The 27,990-nt window shown below is 38.6% G+C and overlaps 3 protein-coding genes across 10 annotated transcripts in view; 2 read left to right on the top strand and 1 right to left on the bottom strand.

The window, feature by feature from the left end:
* EIF2AK2 (eukaryotic translation initiation factor 2 alpha kinase 2) overlaps positions 1 to 4,721 on the top strand; it is a 60,600-nt gene extending 55,879 nt beyond the window's left edge. Inside the window, exon 18 of the mRNA XM_077958557.1 lies at positions 1,785 to 4,721. The gene's annotated coding sequence lies outside the window, so the exon portion shown is untranslated. The remainder of the gene's footprint in view (positions 1 to 1,784) is intronic.
* A 2,553-nt stretch (positions 4,722 to 7,274) lies between these two features.
* GPATCH11 (G-patch domain containing 11) lies at positions 7,275 to 17,937 on the bottom strand. Of its 3 annotated transcripts, XM_077959723.1 has the most exons (10): positions 17,908 to 17,937; positions 15,573 to 15,577; positions 14,045 to 14,116; positions 12,625 to 12,851; positions 11,771 to 11,812; positions 10,483 to 10,603; positions 10,264 to 10,354; positions 9,767 to 9,880; positions 8,433 to 8,514; positions 7,275 to 7,728 (listed from the first exon to the last, which is right to left on the bottom strand). In XM_077959723.1, exons 3-10 carry the CDS (start codon positions 14,101 to 14,103, stop codon positions 7,673 to 7,675), a joined length of 792 nt encoding a protein of 263 aa, XP_077815849.1. In that variant the 5' UTR covers positions 14,104 to 14,116; positions 15,573 to 15,577; positions 17,908 to 17,937; the 3' UTR covers positions 7,275 to 7,672. The 3 variants fall into 3 exon arrangements, with proteins under 3 accessions (XP_077815849.1, XP_014967599.1, XP_077815848.1); XM_015112113.3 differs by lacking the exon at positions 15,573 to 15,577 and having other exon boundaries at positions 17,887 to 17,937; XM_077959722.1 differs by lacking the exons at positions 7,275 to 7,728; positions 8,433 to 8,514; positions 15,573 to 15,577 and having other exon boundaries at positions 8,989 to 9,880; positions 17,887 to 17,937.
* A 202-nt stretch (positions 17,938 to 18,139) lies between these two features.
* Positions 18,140 to 27,990, top strand: part of HEATR5B (HEAT repeat containing 5B) — a 106,104-nt gene continuing 96,253 nt past the window's right edge. For 5 of the 6 annotated variants that reach the window (XM_015112105.3, XM_015112106.3, XM_028831760.2 and 2 more), the window contains exons 1-5: positions 18,140 to 18,201; positions 19,047 to 19,194; positions 22,657 to 22,868; positions 25,074 to 25,182; positions 26,473 to 26,622. In XM_015112105.3, coding sequence (XP_014967591.2) covers positions 19,069 to 19,194; positions 22,657 to 22,868; positions 25,074 to 25,182; positions 26,473 to 26,622 — 597 coding nt within the window. In that variant the 5' untranslated portion in view covers positions 18,140 to 18,201; positions 19,047 to 19,068. Of the gene's footprint in view, positions 18,634 to 19,046; positions 19,195 to 22,656; positions 22,869 to 25,073; positions 25,183 to 26,472; positions 26,623 to 27,990 lie in introns of all 6 variants that reach the window. The other variant, XM_015112109.3, reaches the window with a different exon arrangement.

Raw genomic sequence — 27,990 nt, forward strand, 5'->3', positions numbered from 1 at the left:
AATTGCCTTATTAGAAACATACCTTTTACGGAATGTTTGTCACTAAACCACATATTATTTAAATATGTACATGTTTAACATAAATACATACATAAAATTCACATGCATACTTAACACTTATGTTAAATATATTCACTGTATGTATATATGTACACAATATATGCACATATATGTGTGGATATATGGTATGTGTGCATGTGTGTGTATGGCCAGCTACATGATTTGTGGGACTAAGGGCAAAATGAAACTGTAGGGCCCTCATTCAAAAATTAGGTGTGGGATGCTTCTAAGCACAGTCTTGTGTAATTGCACAGGTTGCATGTCCATGAAGCCATCCTGTGTGTGTACATATATGTGTGTGTGAATATATATTTTATATAATACGTATATATGCATGTATGTATCTGAGAAGAAATGTTTAAAAGACTACATATAAGCTCTTCCAGGTCTCTACTATCTGTTAACTAACTAGAGACATAACTCACAACATCCATTGCCCACTGAGTGTTCACCATAATTTGAGATTCTTGGCATGTTAACTTTTCATTACGGAATATTGAATAATTTCAATATGATTCATACTTATTTAAATTTTTTTATGTTCAAACATACACAAAAATAGAATAATGAAACTCTACCCATCACCCAACTTCAACAAATGTCAATACTTTACCTTTCTTAATACATCTAACCCCTTACTTTTTGTTTGTTTCTTTTGGTAAAGTATTTAATTGTAATTTTTTAAAAAAAGAAACAGGATCTCACTCTGTCACCCAGGCTAGAATACAGTGGCATGATCACAGCTCCTTGTAACCTCGAACTCCTAGACTCAAGTGATCCTCCTGCTTCAGCGGCTTAAGTAGCTGGGACTACATGCATACACCACACACCCAACTAATTTTTAAATTTTTTGTGGAGATAGGGTCTTGCCATGTTTCCCAGGCTGGTCTCAAACTCTTGGCCTTGAGCGATGCTCCTGCCTTGGTCTTCCAAACTGCTGGCCCTACTGGAATATTTTAAAGTAAAGCTCAGGTGTTACATCATTGCACTTGTAAGTACTTCAAAATGTATCTCTAGCAGATAAAGTCTTTTTTAACAAAACCACAGCATCATTGTCACACTCAAAAAATCCACAAGATTTCCTTGATTATCATATAATGGTCTGTATTGTTTCTATCTCAAAAATACAATTTTCTTTGTTGTTGAAATATAGATCCAACGTTGCATTTGGTTGATATGTCTCCTTTACTCTGTAACATTTACCCCTGCGTTTTAGTTCTTCCTGGCTTTTATTTGTCCTGTGGAATTTCCTCCATTCAAGATTTGACTGATGGTATCCCCATAGTGTCCAGTTAGACCTAGAAGCTGGATTTGATCCTGGTTCATTTATTTTCTCCCAAGAATACTCCATAGGTGATGCTATATACTTTCTCTTGCATCATTTCAGGAGGAACATGATGTCTGATTGTTCCACTTTCAGTGACTTTAATATTGATCAATGGGTTCTGGTGGTACCACCTACTACAAAGTTTCTCATCAGTCCTTCACCTGATGGTTTTAGCAGCTATTAATGATTGTTGCCTGGATCCATTATTTCATTTCAGGGGTTGTAAAATAGTGTTTTTCTGGTTCTGTCAAACCTCTTGCATTTATCAGCTATGATTCTTTAAGGAACTTTCTCTAAATCTGAATGGGAAAGATGGGATAAATATTTACAATTTTTAGAGTGAGTTAGTGCCCTAGCAACCTCCAAAGTTGACAAATGAGTATTTCTTTAAATCAAGGTATGGCCCAACCAATACTTTGAAACCAGCATGTTTAGAATGGAGCAGGAAGAAACTACATTTGAAAGGTCAGAAAGTGGAAAGACTAAGAGGGCCTGAACAATAAGAGGACAGAACCAAGAGGAGTTGGCAACTAACTGGATGTGGGGATTAAGGAAAGGTAAGCATCAAAGATTACCTCCAAGTTTGTTAGAAGGTGAGTAGCAGGATTCTGATGCCATTAAAGTAAATACAGGTCTCAGTCAAATGAACCCCAAGTGAAGGGGTGGCCTGCCCCTCCACACCTGTGGGTGTTTCTTGTTAGGTGGAACGAGAGACTCAAGAAAAGAAATGAGACACAAAGTATAGAGAAAGAAAAAGTGGGCCCAGGGGACTGGCACTCAGCATACAGAGGACCCACACTGGCACCGATCTCTGAGTTCCCTCGGTATTTATTGGTAATTATCTTTACCATCTTAGAAAAGGGAAGTGGCAGGATAATAGGATCATCGTAGGGAGAAGGTCAACAGTAAGACATATGAATAAAGATCTCTGTGACGTAAGTTTAAGGAAAAGTGCTGTGCCTTGATATGCATATGTAAACATTTCTATAAACCTTTTTAGTGCATAAAGAGCAGCATTGCGCTAGCAAGTCCCACCTTCAGCCCTAAGGCGGTTTTCTCCTTTCTCAGTAAACAGAACATACAATCGGGTTTTACACCAAGATGTTCCACTGCCCAGGGATGGTCAGGAGACAGATGTTTTTCTCTATCTCAACTGCCAAGAGGCCTTCTTTCCTCTTACACTAGTCCTCCTCAGCACAGACCCTTCACAGGTGTCAGGCTGGGGGATGATCAGGTCTTTCCCTTCCCACGAGGCCATATTTCAGACCATCACATGGGAGAAACCTTGGAACGATACCTAGCTTTCCTAGGCAGAGGTCCCTGCAACCTTTGGCATTGTACATGTCCCTGGGTACTTGAGATTAAGAGAATGGTGATGACTTTTCACAAGCATACTGCCTTCAGGCACTTGTTTAACAAAGCATACCCTGCACAGCCCCAAATCCTTTAAACCTTGAGTCACCACAGCACGTCTCTTGCAAGGACAAGGTTGGGGGTAGGGTCACAGATTAACAGCATCTCAAATACAGAACAAAATGGAGTCTCTTATGTCTACTTCTTTCTATATAGACACAGTAACAGTCTGATCTTTCTTTTCCCCACACCAAGAGCCACATGTATTTGTGGGGTAGTTTATTTGTCTCACGCTTTTACCTGTTACATGATTTTCAGTAATTTAGAACTTAAGCGAGTAGTGGGGCCACTGTATATCTATCAACATGGTGAGGTAGAGCACGTTTGGGAGGGAAGACGTTGAATCCCATTTGGTGATGGTGAGCTTGAGGTGCTGCCAGAAAATTGCACGGAAGATAGGAGGAGACTGTAGAAAATGCAAGATGGGAAAGGTCTCCACTTACATGTTAACTGTTTCTCTCTAAATGGCCATCCAGGCCTCAATGTCTACAGTTCTTGATCTGTGATTATGACATATCCAAATCTTACGTTTCTTAAAAATAGTCATAGATGAAGGGATCACAGTTGATAGAGGTATGGTGACGTTATTGGCTTAAATTCTAAATCACTAGAAACTCTGTAATAGGCAAAACAGTGAGGCAAATAAAATGCTTCTCAAATATGCATGGCTCTTACGGGGTTAATTTGATTTGGACATGTATTAATTTCTTATCGCTGCTATAACTAACAAATTACCACAAACTTGGTGGCGTAAAACAACACACATTTATTCTCTTTCTGTTTTGGAGGCCAGAAGTCTAAAATGAGATTCCCTGGGCTGCAGTTCACTGGGCAAGGCCATGCTCCTCTGGAGGCTTCCGTGATGCTTCCCATATTCAGTGTTTCCTGAGGAAGCCCCTCCCATGCAGGTCTGCAGTTTTACCTTAACAGGCTTTTGCACTCAGTGGCTCTCTTCTGTGGTTTCTATCTGAAATTCTCTTCATTTTTTTAAAATAACAGCTTTATTGGGATATAATTCATATGCCATACAATTCACGCATACAGTATACAATTCAGTAGTGTTTACTATATTCAGAGTTGTGCAACCATCACTTTTCTCACCCCCAAAAGAAACCCTATGCCCATTAGTATTCACTCCATTTTTTCACAACTCTAGGTAACCACTAATCTACTCTCCATCTCTATAGATTTGCCCATGCTAGACATTTCATATAAATAGAATCATACATGTGGTCTTTTTCACTGAGTATAATGTTTTCAAGGTACATCCCAGCTGTGGCATGAATCAGCATCTCATTCCTTTTTATTGCCAAATAATATTCTATCATATGGATATGTCACATTTTATGTATCCATTCATCAGCTGATGGACATTTGGGTTGATTCTACTTTTTGGCTACTATGAATAATGCTACTGTGAACTTTTGTGTACAAATCTTACGTGGACATGTTTTCATTTCTCTTGGATGTATATTCCTAGGAGAATGGCTGGATCATAGGTAACTCTTTCCTCATAACTTTGCATATCAAAATTATATCCAACTTTTTAGAAGCCAAATTCAGTGTTATTTCCAAAGTGTTTAAACATCTACTCAAAATGAATCTTCTCCCTAGTACTCCCATTGTTTAGTACCTAATTGTTCTTACCAGTTTGTCTTAGAGCTCAGTGATTCATACATAGCACTTTTCTTCATTATACTGCTAATTTCATTATATTGGAAGAATGGGGACAAGCTGTCACTCTTGTATACCACAAAGCAGTGAGTGCACTGCTATGAAGAAAGCAGGAACTCAAAGTTAAGAATTTTGAATGCTTGAGCCTGTAAAATGTGTCTAATAAATAATAATGTTCATTTTCAAATTTCAACAATTAAATGTTTAACAAATAACACTTGAAATAAATGTTTGTTAGAGAAACCAATTTGGTATGTTAAAGTATTTATTTTGAATTTCAGAAACTACAGTATTCTGGATTTTTAATTAAGAAAATAAGACACTTTAGAATTTCTAGATAGGACTTTGAAAATAAACAGCACAATATACACAAAAGTAAATGACAACATGACATTAAATTTTACATTGTTTTGCAGTTTCAAATTTCATATGAATGTTCTACAACAAATTTTAAAATTATTTTCAATGTTTTGCTTCCCTCGGTGCTCATTATTGCCTATTTATAAAGTCATAAAAGGCCTAAAAATAAGTTTTTACTCATACTGAAAGCCTGATTTTTTTTTTCTCCTTAAGATGGCGGTCTCTCACTGTGTTGCCCAGGCTGGTTTCAAACTCCTGGGCTCAAAGGATTCCCCACCTCAGGCCCCTGAGTAGCTGGGACCAAAGGCATGCACCACCACACCTGGCTGAAAGCCTGTACTTTTATCCTTCGATGGACAAGAATGGAGGGATATCTCCCACTCTCTAAGCTGGTCTAGTTCCAGTCCTAGGCCTGTAAATGTAGACCACAATCCTGGTGAAGTCATGGGTTCCATCAGTGTTATTCTGGCATTCGCAGCATAATTGTCATGAACATATTTAAAATATTTTAGGCCACTGAGCAGGTGTGGGTTGTCCTCATAGTAAGAGGAGAAGGGGAAGCCGGTTCCTGTCTAACTCCATTCCATCTGAAATTATCCATTTGGCTTTGGGATTTGACTGAATGTTGTTATGTTGGCTGAAATGACACCAAAGTATTGACTGTAATTGCAAGGGTAAAATGTACTCCTCTGTTTTATTAATAGCTACTAATAAAATTATATATATATATATTTTTTTTTTTTTTGAGACAGGGTCTTGCTCTGTCACCCAGGCTGGAGTGCAGTAGCATGATCTCAGCTCACTGCAACCTCTGCCTCCCAGGTTCAGGCAATTCTCATGCCTCAGCCTTCTGAGTAGCTGGGATTATAGGCGTGCGCCACCATGCCCAGCTAATTTTTGTATTTTTAGTAGAGAGGGATTTCACCATGTTGGCCAGGTTGGTCTTGAACTCCTGGCTTCAAGCGATCTGCCTGCCTTGGCCTCCTAAAGTGCTGGGATTACAGGAGTGAGCCACTGCGCTCAGCCAATTTTATAATTTTTTTAAAACAAAAAAGTAAATATTAAACAATAGCATCCAACCATATAAACTTAAAATATTTTTTTTATATATATATATTTACATTCATAAAAATAATTAGTTTTCTGGAGGAAGAACTGAGGCCCAGAAGTTAACTAGATTAGTGGTTCAAGCTAGGCTGCATTTTAGAATCAAGGACAGTGATGCCCAAGTCACAGTAACTAATGGCATCAGAATCTCTTGGGATGGGACCCTTTTATTATTATTTTGTAAAGCTCCCCAAGTTAAGCTTGAAAAGTAAATTAGGTAATATTAAGTCAGAGATTAATACAAGTTGTACTAAGAGATTAATACAAGTTGTACTACTGATTATCTTACCCTAGCAAGTGTAGGTTAGTTTTTGCGATCTTCTTATGTATGCTGTTTCTAATAAAAGGGGTTGTTCTCTTGCTCAATCCAACTAAAAGGTGAGCTATAAAATCACACAGGTGATCACAACTCTATCCAAAGAATGGTGGCGCTCTATACTTAACCTCAGCGCTAGTCCTTATCCTCAGGTGCTCATCACTCATTCTTGGGACTTCAAAATAAATACAGATATCCAGAACCACCTGAGACTAGATGAATCAAAATCAATCACTAGGAGAGACGCCTGAGCATATGAACTTTTAAAAAGGTTCATGATTTTGATGCCTCACCCTGGATGGAGCTCTCTCATAGTATATGCCACATGGTATGTCCTTAGCTGTATTCAGTAAAATTACAGGGAAGGAGATTTCAGTTTAAGAGAAAACAAAACAATTTAGAGCTACCCAGTAATGGAATGGTTTTAAAGCAGTGAGCTCTCTGTGGCTGGAAGAATAAAGGCAAAGGTTGAACTATCACTTGCTGGGAATGCTATCAAGGGGTTTCCAAATTCAGTAAGTACTTGGATCACACGATATTTGAGTTTCCTCACAATTCTTAAGTTTCTCTAGCCAAAACTTCCAACAGATCACATATAATGGATATAGACATTGTCATGAAAACTCATGATTTTACCAGAAATTATCACAGTTATTTTGTTTGTAAAATGGATTAGAATTTAGTAGTACTGGTGGAACATTGCCTCTGACATCAGCCTTATTGAGGGGAATACTTTTCCCCTCCTCTTCATGCTTGGATGGAGGGAAGGGAAATTCTCCTTGCTCTTTCAAAGCAAGAAGTGTAGGAAAAAGCTCTCTGAATCCTCATTCATTCCTTCCCAACAGAGAACTGTCTCATCCCACAGGTGATACAAGAAGGAACTAAGCATGTGTGGTCCAGTCCCTGGTGGTTTCCCTGACCTTGAAAACTAACTGGTCTCAGAATGCAAAGATGGGCTCTGCCCCAACAAGACAGAGACCTGCTGTTCTCTCCAATCAGGGAGAAATTAATAGAGTGTTCAACTGGAGAAAAAGTCAACCTTCTTCTCTATTTCAGTTTATTCACTGATAAAGTGGATATTTTTCTCTTCCTCTGACTCCCATTTCTTATCTCTCAATTTGTTCCAAAGTGAAGAGGGGAATAAGATAGTTACCTGTTGGTGTCCTTAAACCCCTCATGTATCACAATACAGCAATAAATTGTAACTGTCCATCTCTATGATACTTGTGTTCTGAAATGCCATTGCATTATTTTTTTCAAGTCAGTGAACACTCATAAAGTACGAAAAGAACAAAACATTATATAAAGTCCCTCTTTCTTTACTGGCATAAAAAATTTTGGATTTCCAGCTGCTGAATTGTCCATCCCTAGGAAATAATAACACTTTTCGAGTTTCTACTTTATTGGGGATAATCTTAATCATGATCTGCAGAAGTTGGTCCTGGACAATTTGAAGATAGGTCTTCTTTATCTGTAAGTTATGTGAGGGAAATGAAAGATTAATACACCTTCTCCAGTAAACTATTCTAGAATATTATTTAAACATAACATGCATTTTTTGATCTGATGTTTTCTACTTATTCTGCTAAACAAACCAGAAAAGATAAAAACAACAATAACCAAAAATACTTCACTCTCAAGTACAAAGTTCTTAAATACAAGTTAGCAAAGGTAGCTGGGGAAAAGGTGTTAGAAGGAGAAACACTTGGCTCTGTAAGACACCTAGTAAGTGTAAACCATTTCTATCCTTACAATGGGAAAAAAAAAAAAAAAGGAATGGATTTCAACATATCTGATTTCTATGGTTTAGGGGTAATATTCTATCTAACTATATAAACATTAGCTCTTAAAAATTTAATATAAATTCTTTCGAATATCTGTAGCCAAAGAAAGAATCTTTAAAAATAAAGCACAAAACATTCATCATCCTCAGGTTATTCTAAAATTATTTCTTTTGAAACAAAACACTGAAAAATTCCCTTTCACACATCCAGTTTAAAAGTTAAATGCAATTCTCATAAAGCCTCAATTATTTCTATATCCACTATTTAAGACATTGGTCCCATATTGCCATTTGAATGGAATAAGAAATCTCCATTGTCAGTGGGGGAATGACTTTAACTAAAAATTGGAGAGTATTCATCTATTTTTAAAAAGTATAAAGCATTTTCTTACCTTCATAGGCTGTTCCACACCAAATACAATACAGATGTTCTTCTCTTAAATAACTAGTCAATATTTGTAATTTTTCCAGTACCTAGATATAGGATACAAGCACATTAATACTTTACATTGAACAGAACCTTGGTTTTCTGGCTCTTAGATCATGCTGAATTAGCTCAAGGCTGTAAATATTCTGCTATACTCTGGAATAGTTATTAGAAACGTCAAGGGCAGAACTGATATATTTGAATGTGTTCCAGTTCATTAGCCACCCTGAGATTTTCACAAGTCTGCCAGACACAATAGAGACTGCTTGTTAACATTGAGAAAATAGTTTTTGGATGGCCTTATTATAATCAGCATCCTTTAAAGGCTTTTTCTACTTTCAAGGCATCTACCTCCCCCAGATAAGGTGAAGGTGAATATTGCCTCCTTTTGCCACAAAAGTTCTCATCAGTGGTCTCCCAATTAAGTGGAATATAGATTTTTCAAATTGTGAATGTTTTCTACAAAATTATTACACTCAAGTAACCATAGGGGTGTATTTTCCTTTCTTGAATAATCTCCATTTCCTTTTTTTTTTTTTTTTTTTTTTTTTTGAGACAGGGTCTCGCCCTATCACCTAGGCTGGAGTGCAGTGGCATCATCTCGGCTCACTGCAACCTCTGCCTCCCGGGCTCAAGTGATCCTCCTGCCTCAGCCTCCCAAGTAGCTGGGATTATTGGGTGCCCCACACCTGGCTAATTTTTATATTTTTAGTAGAGACTAAAATACACCACCATGTTGGCCAGGCTGGTCTTGAACTCCTGACCTCAACTGATCCACCAGTCTTGGTCTCCCAAAGTGTTTGCATTACAGGTGTGAGCTACCACACCCAGCCTCCATTTCCTTTTGATTGTGTTTTTTTGTTGTTTATGAGTAGGAGAAAAAAAGTACACATTAGAATCACTTGTAGAAGTTTTGCAGGAAATAAGGTATAAATTAAAATAATTTACATTTGTTGCTAATTCATCATCTGAACTGTAGCTGAGATGAGAGGACAAATGGAAGCTAAAGGGAAAAATTATATGTAAGTTTTCATTTGGGGTTAGTAAAATAATCCTGCAATGCAGTACCTCTCAACCAGGGGTTATTTTTCCCCTCTGGGACATTTAGTAATGTCTGGAGAGGGTTTTGGTTGTCATAAGCAAAAGTGCAACTGGTATCTGGTGGGCAGAGGCCAGAGATGCTGCTAAACATCTTGCGAAAAACAGGACAGCTCCCCACAACAGTGGATTACCACAACTCAAAGTGTTAATGTTGCCAAGGCTGAGACACCCTATGAAGGAAATGGTGCCAAAGCATACGCTTAAATCTTCACTCTTATATTCATCTTCATCCTGTTCTTTTTCTTCTTCATCTTCTTCAGTCTCCTCTTCAAGCCTCAACCAGTACCATGCTTCCCTGGGAACCTGAATATTCTGAAAATACAGAAGTATTCTCAATTAAACATACTAAACATAAGAGCATGACAAATACGTTCATGTCAACATGAATTCATTCTTTCAATATGTATTCACCGAGTATGGCTTTAAGAGTAAAAACACTTTATAAAATTTATATATTTATAAATTTATATATTTATAAAAATATATAATTTTATATAAATTATCACAGATCAGAAGTGCACATTACATGAAAGCTTTAATGAGTAGATAAGCCAGGCTTGGAGTTCTTAGTTTTTTTAAAATATATATATATACACACACATATATAAATATGTATATATATACACACACATATATATGAAATCACAGTGGGCACCAAAACACTTTACTAAACTGAAAGCTGGTAAAAGGCTTACTTTCTGGGCATCCAATTGTTGACAGGCTCGCTGGCTTCTTCTGAGATCTCCTTCTAGCTTCATTTCATCTTGCTTATTTTTAAGTCGCATTCTAATTGAAAGGAAAAATTGTACACTGAAGGTCTACATTCTCTTTAACCATTTTATATGCCCAAGTACCAGAGAACATACCACAATAAAGAGGAAATAAAACCAAAACCAGCTGAAAAACAGCTTTACCGAAACTGTTCTGCAGCTTTTTCTTCAGCTTGGTTTTTCATGTGAATCTTTTTTCTGTAGCTTTCCAATTTTTCCTCTGCTTTCCGTTTTAATGATGCCTCATGACCAATGCCACTTTTCCCTATTCAAACCGAAAATTCTGATGAGAAACATACTGACTTGTATGTACAGATTAAATGCAATTCTCACTTGAGTACTATCACTCACAAATCATTTGAATACACTAATAGTAGAAAACACTAAGGTTTTTAAGCCCAAAACATAATCTGATTTTTACAAAGATTATTAATCTCATAAGATAGTAATACTATGAACAATTTTTCGAATCAGAAAAACAGTATTAACTGTTATAGTTTTACTTAAGTATGATGAATAAAGTATATCTTTTTCTCTTGAATTCATCCAATGTATTAAGCAAAACATTTGGTAGGTAAATCTGTCTCAGAACACTTTTATTCTATTTTATTTTTATAGAGACAGGCTGGTATGTAGTGGCACAATCATGGCTCACTGTAACCTTGAACTTGTGGACTCGAGGAATCATCCCGCCTCAGCCTCCTGAGTAGCTAGGACTACAGGTATGTGCCACTACACCCGGGTAATTTTTAAAATTTTTGGCAGAGACGAGGTCTTGCTATGTTGCCCAGGCTGGTCTCAAACTCCTAGCTGTTTTTTTTTTTTTTTTTGAGATGGAATTTCACTCATGTTGCCCAGGCTGGAGTGCAATGGCGCAATCTTGGTTCACCGCAATCTCTGCCTCCTGGGTTCAAGCGATTCTCCTGCCTCAGCGTCCCAAATAGCTAGGAATACAGGCATGCGCCACCATGCCCGGCTAATTTTGTATTTTTAGTAGAGATGGGGTTTCTCCATGTTGGCCAGGCTGGTCTTGAACTCCCGACCTCAGGTGATCTGCCCACCTCAGCCACCCAAAGTGCTGGGATTACAGGCGTGAGCCACCGCGCCCAGCCGACTCTTGGCTTTAAGCAATCCTTCTGCATCGGCCTCCCAGAGCCAAACAGTTTTAAGACATTTCAATGGACAAAAACAGTATTGCACATTCAACGGTTATAATGATTTGTTCTTCCCACATTTGTGTAGTTTAAATTTTATTTTATACTCACTAAAACTTATTTCTTTTCTGGTTGAAGATGTTTAGAAATTTAACAAAATTTTACTGAACTGTAACAGTACCATCATTAAAAAAAAAGTATTTATTGAGCAAATATATGTGGTAGATCTAAGGGTAAGTTATTATTACTGGCAAGTATGCTCCAAAATAATTACCTACCTGTTTTGATATTGAGAGGAATCGGTTCAACAATACCACCCCCTGAAAGAGAATGAAATACAAACTACTTTAGAAAATCTTCCTCAAACTACAGGACAGTGTAAGTATGCAACTTTACAATGCTCTATGCACATGCCCTCCTGTTTCAATGATATTCAAAACTGAAATCTGAACATCAGTATTCTATATATAATCAATTACCTCCCTTGTCTTCAAATACCTACTCATCAAAAAGGCTGATTCACAGCCTCCTATGCCACCTGAAGGTGGAGTTTTAAGAAGGAACAACACTGATATTATTAGTGCAAGAGGGTGATAGCCTTAAGTGAAAGCAAAGCAATTAAGATAAAGGAAAGAAAAACTGTTTACAGAGGTTACTATAAATATATAGCCTCTCTATCTTAATAAGCAGTTTCACTTCCTAAAAAGAGAGGTGTGAATTAAGCCTCTCCAACTGGACAGTCACTCAGATGGCTGCCACAGGTACAGAGCAAGCAGGGCAAAGTCTTGCCATCATCCTCAGTGTTGTTTCAATGTCTTTAGCTATTGCACTTCTCAACCCACCACTTATCACCATTCTTTGCTACTTCTGTTGTAAGCCACATCCATCTCAGTTGTTAGTGCCTTCAAGGCTAAGCTGGGCTGATAAGCAGCTCTTGATGGCATATGTGGTATCTAAAATAGATGCGGGATGATGAAAGTTCTCCATAAGGCTTATTAATACATAATAGACTAAAAAGCCCAAGTTGTTTTAATTTCTATGTAGATAAAGATTAAAGCATCAGCTTTGGTCCTCATTCATAAGTCACAATTAGGTGTTAAGGAATACCTGTCTATTTCCACTCGTGACTTACCACTCTTGCCAAGTGCCTGACCACTTTTATAGCCCATCTTTTGCAGCAAGGCAAACCCTTTGTTTTCACAGCCTAGTGCATTCTTCAACCCAACGTTACGTCTTTCTTGTTCTTCTTCTTTTAAACTCTTCTGCCTGTTTTTCAAATTGGCTTCCTGTTGCTTTTCTTCTTTTCGGCGGGCTTCTCGGATTTGCCTTAGCATTGGCAATCCTGGTCTGATATCTTCTCTGAATAAGGGAAAAGTTTTTTTAGATGAGTCCATAAAGTTTTCTTTTCTTTTTTTAAAAATTTTTTGAGATGGAGTTTTGCTCTTATCACCCAGGCTGGAGTGCAATGGCATGATCTCGGCTCACTGCAACCCCCACCTCCTGGGTTCAACCGATTCTCCTGCCTCAGCCTCCTGAGTAACTGAGATTACAGGCGCCCACCACCATGCCCGGCTATTTTTTCCATTTTTAGTAGAGACAGGGTTTCGCCATGTTGGCCAGGCTGGTCTCGAACTCCTGACCCCAGATGATCCGCCTGCCTCGGCCTCCCAAAGTGCTGGGATTACAGGCATAAGCCACCACGCCTGGCCAAGTTTTCTCATAACTCTGTCACTTACTCACCTGACAACAGTTAATATTTCGGCACTACCTCTATGATCATCTTTGTTATTATGACATTAGAGCCTAATCAGTGACCTCTAAGAATGGCTGTTTTAGTAGAAATGATGAAGGCTGGTGCCAGATCGTAGGAAAATAAGGAAAGCACAAAGTTGAAGAAATCAGATATAGTAAGTTTAGACTTACTATGTTTCTAGGATGTTGGCAATAATAAAGAACAAAGTTGTATATAATAAAGAACAAAGTTGTCCCAACTACTAGAAGAGACAATATGATGAAATAAAGGAAAAGGAGTAAATTTCCTTGGAAGAAGGCAATAAAAAGGATCATGGGCAAAAGTACAATGGTTAGCATTAAAAGGAGGAAGTGGCTTCTAGTATCTTTGTATGGAGGCATAGGAGGTACTTCCATAAAGCAAGAAGACTGACTTTCCAACCGCACATTTAAACTCAATGTCAGGCTGGGCACGGTGGCTTATGCCTGTAATCCTAGCACTTTGGGAAGCCAAAGCCTGAGCTCAGGAGTTAGAGACCAGCCTTGGCAACATAGTGAGACCTTGTCTCTGCAAATAATAAAAAAGAAGAGTTAGCTGGGCATGATGGTGCAGGCCTGCCAGTCCCAACTACTTGGGAGGCCGAGGTAGGAGAATCTCCTGAGCCTGGAGAGTTGGAGGCTGCAGTGAGCTATGACTGTGCCACTGCACTCCAGCCTGGCTTACAGCGTGAGACCCTGTCTCAAAAAAATAAAATAAAATGTCATTGCTTAATCTACACATCTAATACATATCATTGCATTGGGTATGCACATTTACTTACTGGACATTAATGAAGGAATCAGACATATAGTCCTCTTCTTCTGCCATGTTCAACTTCATATGGCTATAGTATCTACAAATAAAGTAATAATTACTTTTTTGTGTGTGTGTATCAGAATGGAAATAAACCTTTCTGTATCTGCAGCCATGAGCTGTCTCTAGAGCTCCACTATATATTCAGGTGCCCTTTGGACATCTTTATCTGTGGACGTTTCGAACTCAACACTCATTTCTTTCCCCTCTCCCCAGCCTTCTACATCCCCTGTATTTCCATATTAATGTCATCATTATCTCCTTCCTCCTGACCTCTTATGAAGCTGTGTCAAGTCTTCCTCCATAAAACTCCTCACAGACATTTTTTCTACAGCTGCGACCACTGCTTTAGTTCAGGCACTTTTTTTTTTTCCTCACCTGAACTATTACAACAGCTTCTTAACCAGCTTCTTAGTTGGTCTCCTCTTCCAATCCATCCTCTGCACCCCATCCAGAGGTTTTTTGTTTATTTGCTTGTTTGTTTTTAAATACAAGTCAGGTCAGGTTATTAGCCTGTTTCAAATCCTTCATTAAACCTGACTCTGTAGGCAGTGGGGGACCAGTCACTTTTGCAAAGCATGAGATGTTGTCCTTCATAATCTGACACAACTGTCCCTAAGGATTCATTATTCAAGCCCCATGGCTTCTCACTGCCCTCTGAACACAGCATAGACATTTCTTCCCTGTAGGCCAAGGCTACCCTCCCTTCAGAAACCTGTCCTGACCACTCCAGGCCTTTCTCTACAGCACTTTATGTCCAAGCTGCTCATGTGGAACTCGATATAGTTAACAACTCACTTATATGGAAATATTTTTGAGGGACAGTTTCTATCCAAAATAGTTAAAATCATGTAATTACTGGCCCTTAATGGGTTAAAGTAATTATCTACAAAAGTACTACTCAAACTTTATTGTGTATACAAATTGCACTGAGATCTTCTTAAAACACAGAATCTGATTCTGGGGCTGGAACCTGAGGTTCTGCATTTCTAACAGGTTCACAGGCAATGTCAATGTTGCTAGTTCAGTTGCTTTTAAGACAAAAGTGTAGTCACTTGTTGTGGTGCATATATAGTGTTTTTTCCTGCCTACCATCTTTTCCTTTGGGAACCCAACCCTCTGCCCTTCATGTGGTTCTAGTAGAAGGTGGCAATGTCAGTATCCCATATTTCCTTGGGCACAAATATGGTGAATTATAGTACCCTATGTCCAGCCAATAGGGGACGAGATGACCCAGCCAGGGAAATAACCATCTCTTTCCTTACATTATATGAATATATGGGTTGTCGGGGAAAGAAAGTCTTTTACGGGTGTTCTGAACTGGGAGAATGTGAAGCTGGGCTGTGGATGGCCATCTTCTTGGCCACATGAAGGGATCTTGTCTGAAGAATGAAGCCAGATAGAGAAAACGAGCCTAGTTTTCAAGGCCGTGGATTCTTTGATGCTGCGACTTAGCATTCTACCCCATTACATAGACTAATACATTTCTGCATTACCTAAGCTTGCTGAAGTAGAGGTTCTGTCAACTGCAACCAAGTGTCCAGAAAATTACACTGGATGAAAAAAGGATTACTATACTAATTTTTAATGGTATTCTTTTTTGTTTTTTGAGACAGAGTCTCACTCTGTTGCCCAGGCTGGAGTGCAGTGGTGTGATCTCAGCTCACTGCAACCTCCACCTGCTGAGTTCAAGCAATTCTCGTGCCTCAGCCTCCCGAGTAGCTGGGATTACAGGCATCCACCACCACACCCAGCTAATTTTTGTGTTTTTAGTAGAGACAGGGTTTCACCATGTTAGACAGGCTGGTCTCAAACTCCTGGCCTCAAGTAATACACCTGCCTCACTTGGTCTCCCAAAGTGCTGGGATTACAGGCATAAGCCACCATGCCTGGCCTGATTTTTTATATTTTTAATGTATATCTTCTCAACTAGATAATGTATATCTTGTGCTAAACACAAAAACAAGTCCCCTATATCATCCCTACCTACCACTGCATCCAAAACATAAATGCTTAATAATTGTTTAGCAACAATGAGGATAAAAAGGGTCTTTAATATTTGTGATTTTATAACTTTTTCCTATGTCAACATGTCATTTTTAAACACTTTTTAAATAAGTACAGAAAACACATAAAACAAACACACAGCTTAATACATTTTTGTGAGTCAAACATTCTTGTAACCATGTGGTACCCTCCAACATGGCTCCCAATCATTCTTGCTGCTTGGTTTTCTACATCCTTAGTGTAGTCTCCTTCCACAGTGAACAGGATTAATTTGTGTAACCAATAGGATTTTGTGGAAATGATGGAGTTGATTTATTGGTCATAACTGCAGCTCTTAGGTCATTCTAACTTTGAAATTGGATGACTCACTTGAAGGAAGTCAGCTGTCACATAAGTATACTCAAGAAGCTCTATGGAGAAGGTCACACGATTGAAATCAAGACCTCCTATTAAAAGTCAGCACAAACTCATGAGCCACAGGAGCGAGCTACCTGGGAAATGGATCCTCTTGCTCCAGTCAGGGAGACCTTCAAATGACTCAGCCTGGGCTGGCATCTTCACTGCAACTTCTTAAGAAAGTCCATGCTAATAAACTAAGCCAAGCTGCTAACAAATTCCTGACCCATAGAAACTCTGAGATAACAAATGATTACAGTTATCTTAAGCTGTTACATTTGGGGATAATTTGTTATGCAGCAAAAGTTATCAGGAGGTAGAACCTTATCAGGCACCTGGGAGCCCTCGTCCCCTACCCAGTTGCACCTCTCTTTTGGTTCTAAGAATAGTCACTATTCTGGTTTTTATGGCAATCATTTCCTTCATTTTCTTGGTAGTTTTGTCATCCACGTGTGCATCTTTAAACATTACAGTTTAGTTTACCTATTTTTATTATAAGTTAAAAACGTGCACTATTATATACAGCATTTATGATAATTCACCTACTCCCTCTAAATCTGATTCTTCATTTGTAATAACAGCATTTTTACACATAATGGTTTAACATTTACCCAGTATATCACACATTTTTATCACACTTAACCACCACTAACAACTCTACAAGGTAGGAATTGTTTTTCCTATTGGAGAAATTAAGGCTCAGTATGGCTAAATGACTATTTCAAAACCACAAAGAATCCAGGTCACAGTGCCTTGCAAATAGGATTACATTGTTTTTAAGAGACCTATTTAAAGTGCCAGGCACATCTGAATGCGGTTACATGTTGCTTTTAAAGCTCTCTTTCTATTGGTAAAATATACTTTAGCATTATCCATTTCCATCAAACATAAGCATAAACGTCACAAGGCGATACTCTGGCAGAGATGATGGAGGCTTGGACCAGAGTGATAGCAATGGAAGTGGTCGCATTTGGGGTATACCTGAAGGTAGAGCTTACAGGATTTGCTGATGTTGTAGGTAGTACGTAAAGAACGATGTCAAGATAACGCTAAGTTTTTGGCCTGAATACGTGGAAGGAGTTAACATTTTTTGAGAGTGGGAAGACTGTAGGAGTAGGTTTGTTTTTGTTTTTTTACTGGGGGTAGTCAAGAAACAGACATATTGAGAGTACTATTACATATAAAAGTGGAGAGATGGACCTACAGTACAAATGTGACAAGAAATGTCCCACTCTCAACACTATGCTCAGGAACCGCTGATCCCTTCCCTCCCGCGTTCCTCCTGGCTGCAAGCGCCCCACAGACGCAACCACCCACGGATGGAAAGGTGGCTGACGGTGTGATATGGTACTCACGGCCACCGCACGCTGCCTTTTATCATTCTACCGGCGCTCCCCAGACCCTTACCTGACAGCTCTCTTATCTGACAGCTCTCTACTCGCCCCGGTTCAGCTCCGCGGAGCGCGCGCTGCGCATGCGCCCACCAACCAGCATCGGACTTCCGGGCCTCGGCTCACAGCAGTTTCCGAGCGCAGACTCAATTGGAAACTTGTGGTGGGTGATAGGAGGACGTGGTGACTGCGCTTGCGCAAGACCAGCCCTCCGCGCAAGCGCTGTTCCCTTGTTTCCTGCAGGCAGGAGTGCGGGAGGTGGGGCATCCGGGTCTCTTGGTGGCTGCCTCTGCCCCCGGAGCTCAGCTGATCTGCCTTTTCAGACTAGAAGGTGAGGTCGCGGAAGCATGCACGTTGACACGCACGGACTCCTGTCCCACGTACATTTTTAGACGGGTGGGGAGGAAATTTGAGTTCGTACTGAACATTTTCCCTTTTCTGGCTCCCTGCGCAGTTCCGAGCCGCCGCCTCGTGCTATTGACAGCCTGCGGAACCCCACGGAGGCTTGCGGCGGCCTCTTGCGTTTCCCCGGGTCAGCCGCTTTCGGTTTTTGGAGTAGCCGGGTGAAGCCAGACCCCGAGCGCGCGAGGCTTCTCGGGTGCATTCCTGACCGCCCGGTGTTGTCACTGAGGCTTTGGCCGCCGGGACCTGGCCGCCCCACCCATCCCCTTTGGAAGAGTCTTGGAGACCTGCAGTTCGGGATGTCTGTGCTGGGTGTTTTGACCTCAGTCCCCCTGACCAGGTGCAGCGCGGGAGGGTAAAGGTGCGATATACCGAACAGTGGACGAGAAAAAGAGGAGGATGGTTGTCAAGCCCGGCTGGGGTGTTTGATCTTAGTGCTTCAGTTTTCTCATTTATAGAAAGAGTAAATGACATATGTGTTGCTGGACATATTTCTTCTGGAATAATGCCTTTTTTTTGGGCAGTAATTTATTTTAATTTTCCTTTCACTCCATGATTCATTCTTCCTTATACCAAGCAGTTTTTTTCGCTTTTTTTTTTTTGTTTGTATTTTTGTCCTTTAAAAGTATGTTTTCAGGTTTTGCCTCAAAGAAGTTGAGTTTTTCCACAAAAGAAATGAGTAGTCATACTTTTCTTAGTGGGTATATTCCATAAAGCTTGACTTTCAACATTAAAAAGAAACTTACAAGTATTTTTTACTCTGTTAAATTTAAGGTGTGAATTTAAAACTTCAGTAATGGAGTTAGCCCACAGTTTATTGCTAAATGAAGAAGCTTTGGCTCAAATCACTGAAGCAAAAAGACCGGTTTTTATCTTTGAATGGTTGCGATTTCTTGATAAAGTCTTGGTTGCTGCCAACAAGGTATGGTATTGCTCTTTTTTCCCAGTTGCATTAATGTAAAGAGATTATGTGGTCATGATTCTTAAGAAAACATATATTATGTTTTGGAAGGTTTGTGGGTCACTTATGGAACTTCAGAATATTGCACGAATGGGAATTTAGTGGCAAAACTCAAACCTCGTTTAAATCCAGCTCATTGCCTACCTTCTTTATATCTCTACCTGTGCAGTTCATTGTAACTGGAGAAAAACGTGGCTACATGATTGGTGTCACTTTAAATTTATCATCACCCATTGCAAGTGGTCTGTCTATGCAGCCTAACAATCCCAGTATCTTCACTTATCTCTCTGAGGAGTCAATAATAGGCTTTTTTTTTTCTTTGTTTTCTTCCTGCATAGTCTCGATTCAGCTTATTTTTTATTGTCTGTGTATTTTATATTCTGTCTTTAAAAGTAGATATGGCCCGGCGTGGTGGCTCACGCCTGTAATCGCAGCACTTTGGGAAGCCGAGGTGGGCGGATCACCTGAGGTCAAGAGTTCCAGACTAGCCTGGCCAACATGGTGAAACCCCGTCTCTACTAAAAATACAAAAATTAGCCAGGCATGGTGGTGGGCGCCTGTAATCCCAGCTACTCGGGAGGCTGAGGCAGGAGAATCGCTTGAACCTGAGAGGTGGGGGTTGCAAGGAGCCTAGATCGCGCTATTGCACTCCAGCCTGGATGACAAGAGTGAAAACTCCATCTGGGGGGGAAAAAAAAAAAAAGGTAGATGCTTCCCTCAAATGTCTGATGATCTTTGGCTGTTCAAATTTAAAAGTGAGTAGTAAAACCTTTTCTCAGCAGGGCCAATCTTTTAAACTGGACTTCACTGTAGGCTGGTCTGGTTCCTGACCGTAGTATTTCAGATTTCTGTAGGCTGCTTATTCCCCAGAAGATACTTTTCTACTCTCAGGTCTGAAGAGTATATGGCTAGCTGGCTATATTCTTGGAATTGTGGGAGAAGAGTGGAGACTTTAACATTCAGTATGTGTACTTTCACTGCATATCTGTGTTTTCAGTGCAGTTTTCCCAGACCGCAACTGTGCCTGGGGTCTCCTAGTCTAGACATACGGTATTTCACTCTTCCCAGAGAATAAGGTTTCAGTCTGCTTCCATAGTGGAGAAGAGGAGTCTTACTGCTTCTTAGACTCTCAACTATTCCCTCTCTGTCAAGGTACAACTTCACTCCCACCTCCAAAAGCACCTAGGGCTTAAAAATACCACGATCTCTTAGGGGGTCCTGTGTAGTAAGATAGGTCCTTTCTTAGCTTTCCCTGTTGGGAACACTTGGTTTCCAAATATTATGCTGATTCTTTTTCCTATTTTCTTTACCCTTTGGATTTGTGCTTTGTTGTTATTATTCCTCTTGTTGCCCTTTAGTATGGTTTTAATGGAGTTTCTATGGAAACAGTTAATGCTTGACCTAATGTAAATGAGTTAATAGGTGCAGCACACCAACATGGCACATGTATACATATGCAACAAACCTGCACTTTATGTACATGTACCCTAGAACTTATAGTATACTAATAACAACAACAACAACAACAAAAAGAAACAGTTAATGCATGGATTCACTTGTAATCTTTAACTAGAAGTTTCTGTTTTCTCTTAAATCCCCTACAACCGGGGATTTACTTCCACTCCACTGAAACAGCTCTTGTCCAGCCATCAGTGGTCTGGGCAATCAGTGGTCAGTATTCTGTCTTATTTGATCCATCTCCATCTTTTCACCTCGAAACACTTAAAACATCTTTAATTTTGTTGTGAAATTGATAAATACAAGACTATATAAAACATAGTTATGAAGCATAATATGAATATCTGTACACCCTCCACCCAAATTAGAAAATAATATTGTTTTCATTGCTTTGCACAGTTTGTGTGAAGTTTTCTTCCTGTTCGTGGCTTCCCAAGACACTGTTAGGTTTTGGTTCCTCTCCCACTTCACTAACTACTAATTGTTCTTTTTTAAATCTTCCTCAGTTCAGGGCATTTTAAAAAAATCTGTACATATTCCCTCAGTGATATCTAATTGTGTGATTTTTACTATCGTCTATGAAATAGTGATTCCCAGAATAATGTTTACTCTACTTCTTTCTTACCTAAGTGGCATCCCAGAGTTAATATACCCAAACCAAATTCTTGATTTCTCCTCCCAAACTTGTCTTTTTCCCTATGTTCTCTATCTCAGGAAATGACCATTTCATCCTTCTGGTTGCTTAGGGGGAAAACCATAGAGTCATTTTTGACTTCCCTCTTTTTCTCAAATTTCACGTCATATTCACCAGCAAATCCTATGGTTTCCTCCACAAATTAATCCAGAGTTTACTTGTCTCCATGGTTACCACTATCATCTCTCTAGATTGTTGCATCTGCTTCCTGTTTGCTCATGATGCTCTCCATTTGTGGACCTTATAGAGTATTCTTAGAAGTCAGAGTGAGCCTGTTAAAACATTTAGATCACGACCCTCCTCTACTTCAAACTGTTACTCAGAGTAATATACAAAGTTCTCTTAGTGAGAGTAACATACAGAGTTCTATAGTGGGGTACAAGAGACTACCTGATCTGGCCCCTTCTATCCTTCTGACTTCGTCTCTTACTACTTTCTCTCTCTTACTCCGCTCCAGTCAAACTGGCCTTCTTGCTGTCTTCAAGGATGCTAAGAATGCTCCAACCTCAAGGCCTTTATGCTTGTTCCTTCAGCCTGGAATGTTCTTCCCCTGGGTATCTGCCTGGCTCACCCCTTCGCTTCTTTTCAGAGAGAGGCCTTTTCTAATTAATCCACATAAAACAGTAAGCACCCATACCATTCATTTGTTTGTTTGGTAAACTCTATCCCTCCCCACTAGAATGTAAACTTCATGAGGGCAGGGACTTGTTGTCTATTTTGTTCACTGTTGCGCCCTAGTACGTGGCATACATTAAGTACATAATAAATATTGTTTGAATAAATGAATGAATTCTAGGTATTGATTATGGGTAGAGCTGGGTATTTTTTTTCCTGTTGCCTAGGCCTCTTCAGTTTCTTTTGGTTTCATTTGCTGGCCTGTAACTTTATGAACTGCTGACTTTGCTTTTACATGGGAAACCTATCTGGGTTGTAAGACGTCAGTTGTCCGTACACCCAATATTTTGCATCTTTTGGCTGCTGATTTATTTCTCAGTAAGTTGGTCTCATAACTTTTTGAATCAGAGTCTTCACTTTTATTGGAGCTAACCTTTTGGCTTTGGAGGAGAATGAAGGAGAATATTTAATGTAGGAAAGAATGGCTCATTTCTTACTGAACTTTTCCATAACTTAAAAATTCTCACGGTTTATGTTTAATACAATACAAATTTTTAATTATTAGAGTGCCTTAAGCGTTAAGTAGTTTTTATTTTGATTAAAAGGTAACAAAAAAATTTTTTAATGATGTTCTTTTAAAAATGTTTTTGTAACAGACCGATGTAAAGGAAAAACAGAAAAAACTTGTCGAACAATTAACTGGATTAATAAGTAGTTCACCTGGACCACCTACACGAAAATTGTTAGCTAAAAATCTCGCAGCCCTTTATAGCATTGGAGATACTTTTACAGTTTTTCAGACACTTGATAAATGCAATGACATTATCAGAAATAAAGATGACACTGCAGCCTACTTACCAACAAAATTGTAAGTACTTACTTTAACAGGGGCCCTTGAAGTTTTATTTTTTCTTTCAAGGAAACGTAGTAGGAGACTATGGACCATAAAAACCCCCAGGTGGGTGGAACCTGTGACATGCTGCTAACAATGAGAGCTCTAAGTGGATTGAGTTGTGATGGGAAGAAAATGAGTTAAATTTTAGGCATGCTGATTCTGGAATACAAATGGGAATATCCAAATGACAGCGTATAATAGGTAGTTGGAAATTCTTGTTGGGATTTTAGAGATTTGTTGGGAATGTAGTTTTGGTGAGTGGGCTGAATCCTTTGATATGAGTAAAGTTACCTAGGAGGAGGAGTATATTTGAGAAGAGAAGAGAAGGAGTATATTTGAGAAGAGAAATTCTTGTTGGGATTTTAGATTTCTTGGAAATGTAGTTTTGGTGAGTAGGCTGAATCCTTTGATATGAGTAAAGTTACCTAGGAGGAGGAGTATATTTGAGAAGACGGCTAGGGATACAACTCTAGAACGTCAACATTCAAAGGGCCATGGTCAGCATAATAGCTTACAGAGGAAATAGAGAGATTATTCAAAACCTGGATTCTGATTTTTAGGTCTACTTTTAGGTAGTTACCTGGTATCACTAGGTAACTACCTAGATACATTGTGATTAGATTTTGTGTTTTGTTTAGGATAGATGTAAACCTCAAAAGTTTTAGAGGAGATTAGACAGTTCTAGTACTTTCTAGTTTATTTTGAAGTTTGAAGCTATGTTCACTGCTACTTAGCAAATACACACATAATTTTATAGTTCTGGTTAAGTAGAATTGATTATACATTCATATGTATTTCCAGTGGATCCATGGGTCCTATTTAGGAAATCTCTAATGTTTGCTGGCATGTGACGCCAGTCATTTAAAATTTATTATCAGCCTACAGGGTATCAAAAAGCATGAGATTTGGAGTTGAAGAGGTAAAAGTTGATTCCCTGATTCTACTGTTTATTATGTGTTTGATTGTGAGCTAAATTTAGTTAACTCTCTTATCTGTAAATTGCTCAGATCACACAGCTTTTATTTATTTTTATTTGTTGGAGCTGGAGTGACTCGCCTCATGGTAGACCACCTGCCCACTTCCAAGATCCAACTACACATAGCTATTAGACGGTGGGTTCTAGGATTTAGGCACAGGTCTGCCAGACTCCAAAGCATCCACTCTTAACCACCATGCCCTACTTTTGCCTTTAAGCTAAACCCACAGCTATTCACTTACTATTGACCTAAGTGACAGTGGGGTCATTTCTTGCTCCTGAAGAAATGTGTTGCTATTGGTTTATTCTTCCGAGTGTTCTGTTAATGTAATTTAGATTAAATTTTACAGGTTTACAAATAGTATAGTATTATTTGTAAATTAAGAGGCAGACACTGTGAGCGATGCAAATGTGTGAGATATATTCCCTGTTTCTGGAGTTTACATTTCCACTGGCAAGACAAGATGGAGACATATAAAATGGTCAAGTTACAACACAATAAATGATATAATTTTGTCAAAATGAGTGATTGACATTAGTGTCATATATAATGAAAGAAGAGAGGGATTGTTGAGGATTGACATAATTTGGAAAGTCTTCATAGAAGGAAAGCTTAGGGGCTGGGCGCGGTGGCTCACGCCTGTTATCCCAGCACTTTGGGAGGCCGAGGCGGGCAGATCATCTGAGGTCAGGAGTTCGAGATCAGCCTGGCTAATGTGGTGAAACCCCGTCTCTACTAAATATACAAAATGAGCTGGGAATGATGGCACGCACCTGTAATCCCAGTTACTTGGGAGGCTGAGGCGGGAGAAGGGCTTGAACCCAGGAGGCGGAGGTTGCAATGAGCCGGGTCCATGCCGCTGCACTCCAGCCTGGGTGACAGAGTGAGACTTTGTCTTCCCCCCAAAAAAAGAAAAGCTTGGATTTCTTCCCAAATAACGGGTATGATTTATTATGTACATATGTAGATTCTTTTGTATTTTAACAAGAATACAATTTATAGTATTTAACAAGAATACAGTGTAAATATAGTATAGTATTTGTTGCAGTTATGAAGGATAAACAAATTGTTTTCGATAGTTGAAATTAAGGATTATAGCCAAATGTGTCCTAGACAAATGCAGATTGATTTCTGAAAATGAGAAAAGTATAATTGTATCATTAACCTGAACGATGACCAGTGAAATTGTCACTTCTCACAGGGCTGCAGTGGCTTGTGTTGGAGCATTTTATGAAAAAATGGGGAGAATGTTGGGCAGCGCATTTCCAGAAACAGTGAATAATCTATTGAAATCTCTGAAAAGTGCAGAGGTAAGTTTTACAACCAGTATTATTTGAATATTTGCTTGTGGCAAGAGTTAGATGTCAGCTAAAATATGTTTTGTTTGTTTCTTTTTCTGTCACTGTGGTACTCATATTGCTTAACAAGGAGGTAATTTCAAATTATTACTTGTCCCTTCTTTTAACATACATCGGGGGAAGAGAAAGAATGCTTTTCTTTGACAATGAATAGGTTTACCTGTTATTTTTTATTTAGTCCTGTGATACTTCTGGATTGGCTTTTTTTTTTCTTCTTTTTTTGGTGCCATAGCTAATGTGTTAATTTTCTGGTTGCTGTAATAAATTACCTTAGACTGGGTGGCTTAAAACAGCAATTTATTGTCTCACAGTTCTGGAAGCTGGAGGTCTGCAATAAAGTGTCAGCAAAGCCATGTTTCCACTGAAGGATCTAGAGAAGAATGCTTCCTTTCCTTCTTACCTTCTAGTGGTTGCTGGAAATCTTTGATCTTCCTCGGCTTATAGAGGCATCTCTCCCATCTCTGCCTCCTTTATCACATGGCCTTTTCCCTGTGCCTGTGTGTTTTGTGCCTAAATTATTTTCCTGTTCAGTGATACCTGTCATTGGACTAGAATTGGATACCTCTTCTGGGAACTATTTGTCTATTCATTCATTAAAAAAGAATTGATAAAATATTATTTGTCAGGCATTAAGCGTACAAAGATGGTCCTGACCTCAAAGAAGTTACGATGTAGTGGAAGAGATCCAAGTGTGAATAAGCTTTGTGATACACTGTGATGAGTACACTGTTAGAAATAACAATAAGCACTATGAGAATATGGATATAAGAGTTGGAGTTAGTCACAGGAAGACGAAGGTTTGCCATATTTCTGACACTTTTTTTAAATGTGTTGGTTGTTTTCTGCTTCCTCTTTTGGATGGTTTATATATTTTTTTCTTAACTATTTTATACTTAATATTTTATATTCTGAAAATATTTTATATTCTGAAAGTTTGGGTCGTTGAGATATATTGAAGCTTTTGAGTCTGTCTTCATGTTCTCAGTATATTGTATGTACTTCAGTAAGTCATAGAAACATTGGAATATATTTACTTATCACCTAATTTTTAAGAAAGATAATATTTAATGGAATATTCTTACTTTCCAGGATACTTAATTTTATTGTACTTTTCATTATTTACTGTTTATAATTTGGAGGTAAGACCATTAGACCCAAAGAACTTTTGTCTTGGCATGTTCTTGTTTAAATATGGAATTTATTTTACAAAATCTTTTTTTTTTTTTTCTTATACATGTCTAGTCTCAAGGGCGAAGTGAAATCTTAATGAGTCTGCAGAAAGTTCTAAGTGGCCTGGGTGGTGCAGCAGCTTCCTCTCATCGTGATATTTATAAGAATGCCAGGTCTCTCTTGACTGATAGGTCAATGGCTGTTCGATGTGCAGTGGCCAAGGTTAGTACTTGACCAATTTAGAATACTGCTCCTTATCCTTCTTGCTCTTAAACAGTCAATGATTTTTTTTCTTTTAAAATTTTAAATTATGTTTTGTGTTCCAACGGATTAAATTTTCTAGAATTATATAATAGTATCACATCATGAGATATACTTTTGTGCATATGTGTATTCTGGCTTCTTTTGCTTAGTATAATTATTTTGAAATTCATTTATGTTGTATATGTATCTATAGTTCATTCCTTTTTATTGCTGAGTAGTATTTCCTTGTATGGATATGTCACATTGGTTTGTTCACTCACCTGTTATAAACATTTGAGTTGCTTCCAGTTTTGATTATTATAAAAAAAGCTTCTGTGAACATCTGTATATAAGTTTTTGCATGAACATATGCTTTCATTTCTCTTCGGCACATACCTAGGGATGGAATAGCTGGTTCATAGGGCAGATTTAGTTTACCGTTCAGATAACTACAAAACAGTTTTCCAAGGTACTTGTGCCATTTTACATCTCTACTAGCAGTGTATGAGAATTTCACTTCCTCCATGTCATCACCATTGTTTGTTACTGACAGTCTTTTTAATTTAAGCCATTCTAATGGATACATATCTCATTGTATCTCATATCTCAATGGTATCTCATTGTGGCTTTAATTTGCATTTCCCTAATGATGAATGATAAGCATATCTTCAGGTGCTTATTTGCCATCCATATCTTCTTTGAAGAAGGGTGTGCTCAATCTTTTGTCCATTGTTTTATAGGGTTGTTTTGTAATTACTGACTTTTGAGAGTGTTTTTTAGGTTCTTTACATATTCCTTTATCAGATACGTGATTTACAAATATTTTCCCAATCGGTGGCCTGTCTCTTTATTCTCTAAATAGTGCCTTATAAGGAAAAGACATTTTGAATTTCATCCAGTGTGTCTGTTTTTCTTATATGAATTGTGCTTTTGGTGTTGTATCTAAGGAAACATTTTGTAAACCAGGGTTTGTCCTGTGTTTCCTTCTAGAGGTTTTATAGTTTTATACTTAGATATATGATCCATTTTGAGTTAATTTTTGTATATGGTGCAAGGTTGGAATCAAATTTTTTTGTTTTTTGTTTTCAATATGGATATCCACTTCTTCCAGTGCCATTTCGAAAAGCCTGTCTTTTCTTCACTAAACTCCCTTTGCTCCCTTTGTTGAAAATCAGTTGTGTGTGTATGTATAGGTATAATTTTGGACTCTATTCTGTTTTATTGATCCATTTGTCTATCTTGATGCCAACAACACTTTTCTTCATGACTGTACCTTTATAATAAGTCTTGAAATCAGGTGCTGTTAGTCCTCCAACTTTGTTCTTTTTCAAAATTGTTTTGCCTAGT

The sequence above is a fragment of the Macaca mulatta genome, chromosome 13 (assembly GCF_049350105.2).
Source record: "Macaca mulatta isolate MMU2019108-1 chromosome 13, T2T-MMU8v2.0, whole genome shotgun sequence".
In the NCBI taxonomy this organism is placed as follows: domain Eukaryota; kingdom Metazoa; phylum Chordata; class Mammalia; order Primates; family Cercopithecidae; genus Macaca; species Macaca mulatta.

Excerpts from the sequence above, each read along its gene's own strand:
- GPATCH11 (XM_077959722.1), bottom strand. The coding sequence starts at position 14,103 with ATGAAGTTGAACATGGCAGAAGAAGAGGACTATATGTCTGATTCCTTC. Across the intron at positions 11,813-12,624 it reads TCAGGCACTTGGCAAGAGTG|GGGGTGGTATTGTTGAACCG; the intron begins GTAAGTCACGAG and ends ATTCTCTTTCAG. Across the intron at positions 10,604-11,770 it reads TCCTCTCAATATCAAAACAG|GGAAAAGTGGCATTGGTCAT; the intron begins GTAGGTAATTAT and ends CGGTTTGAATAG.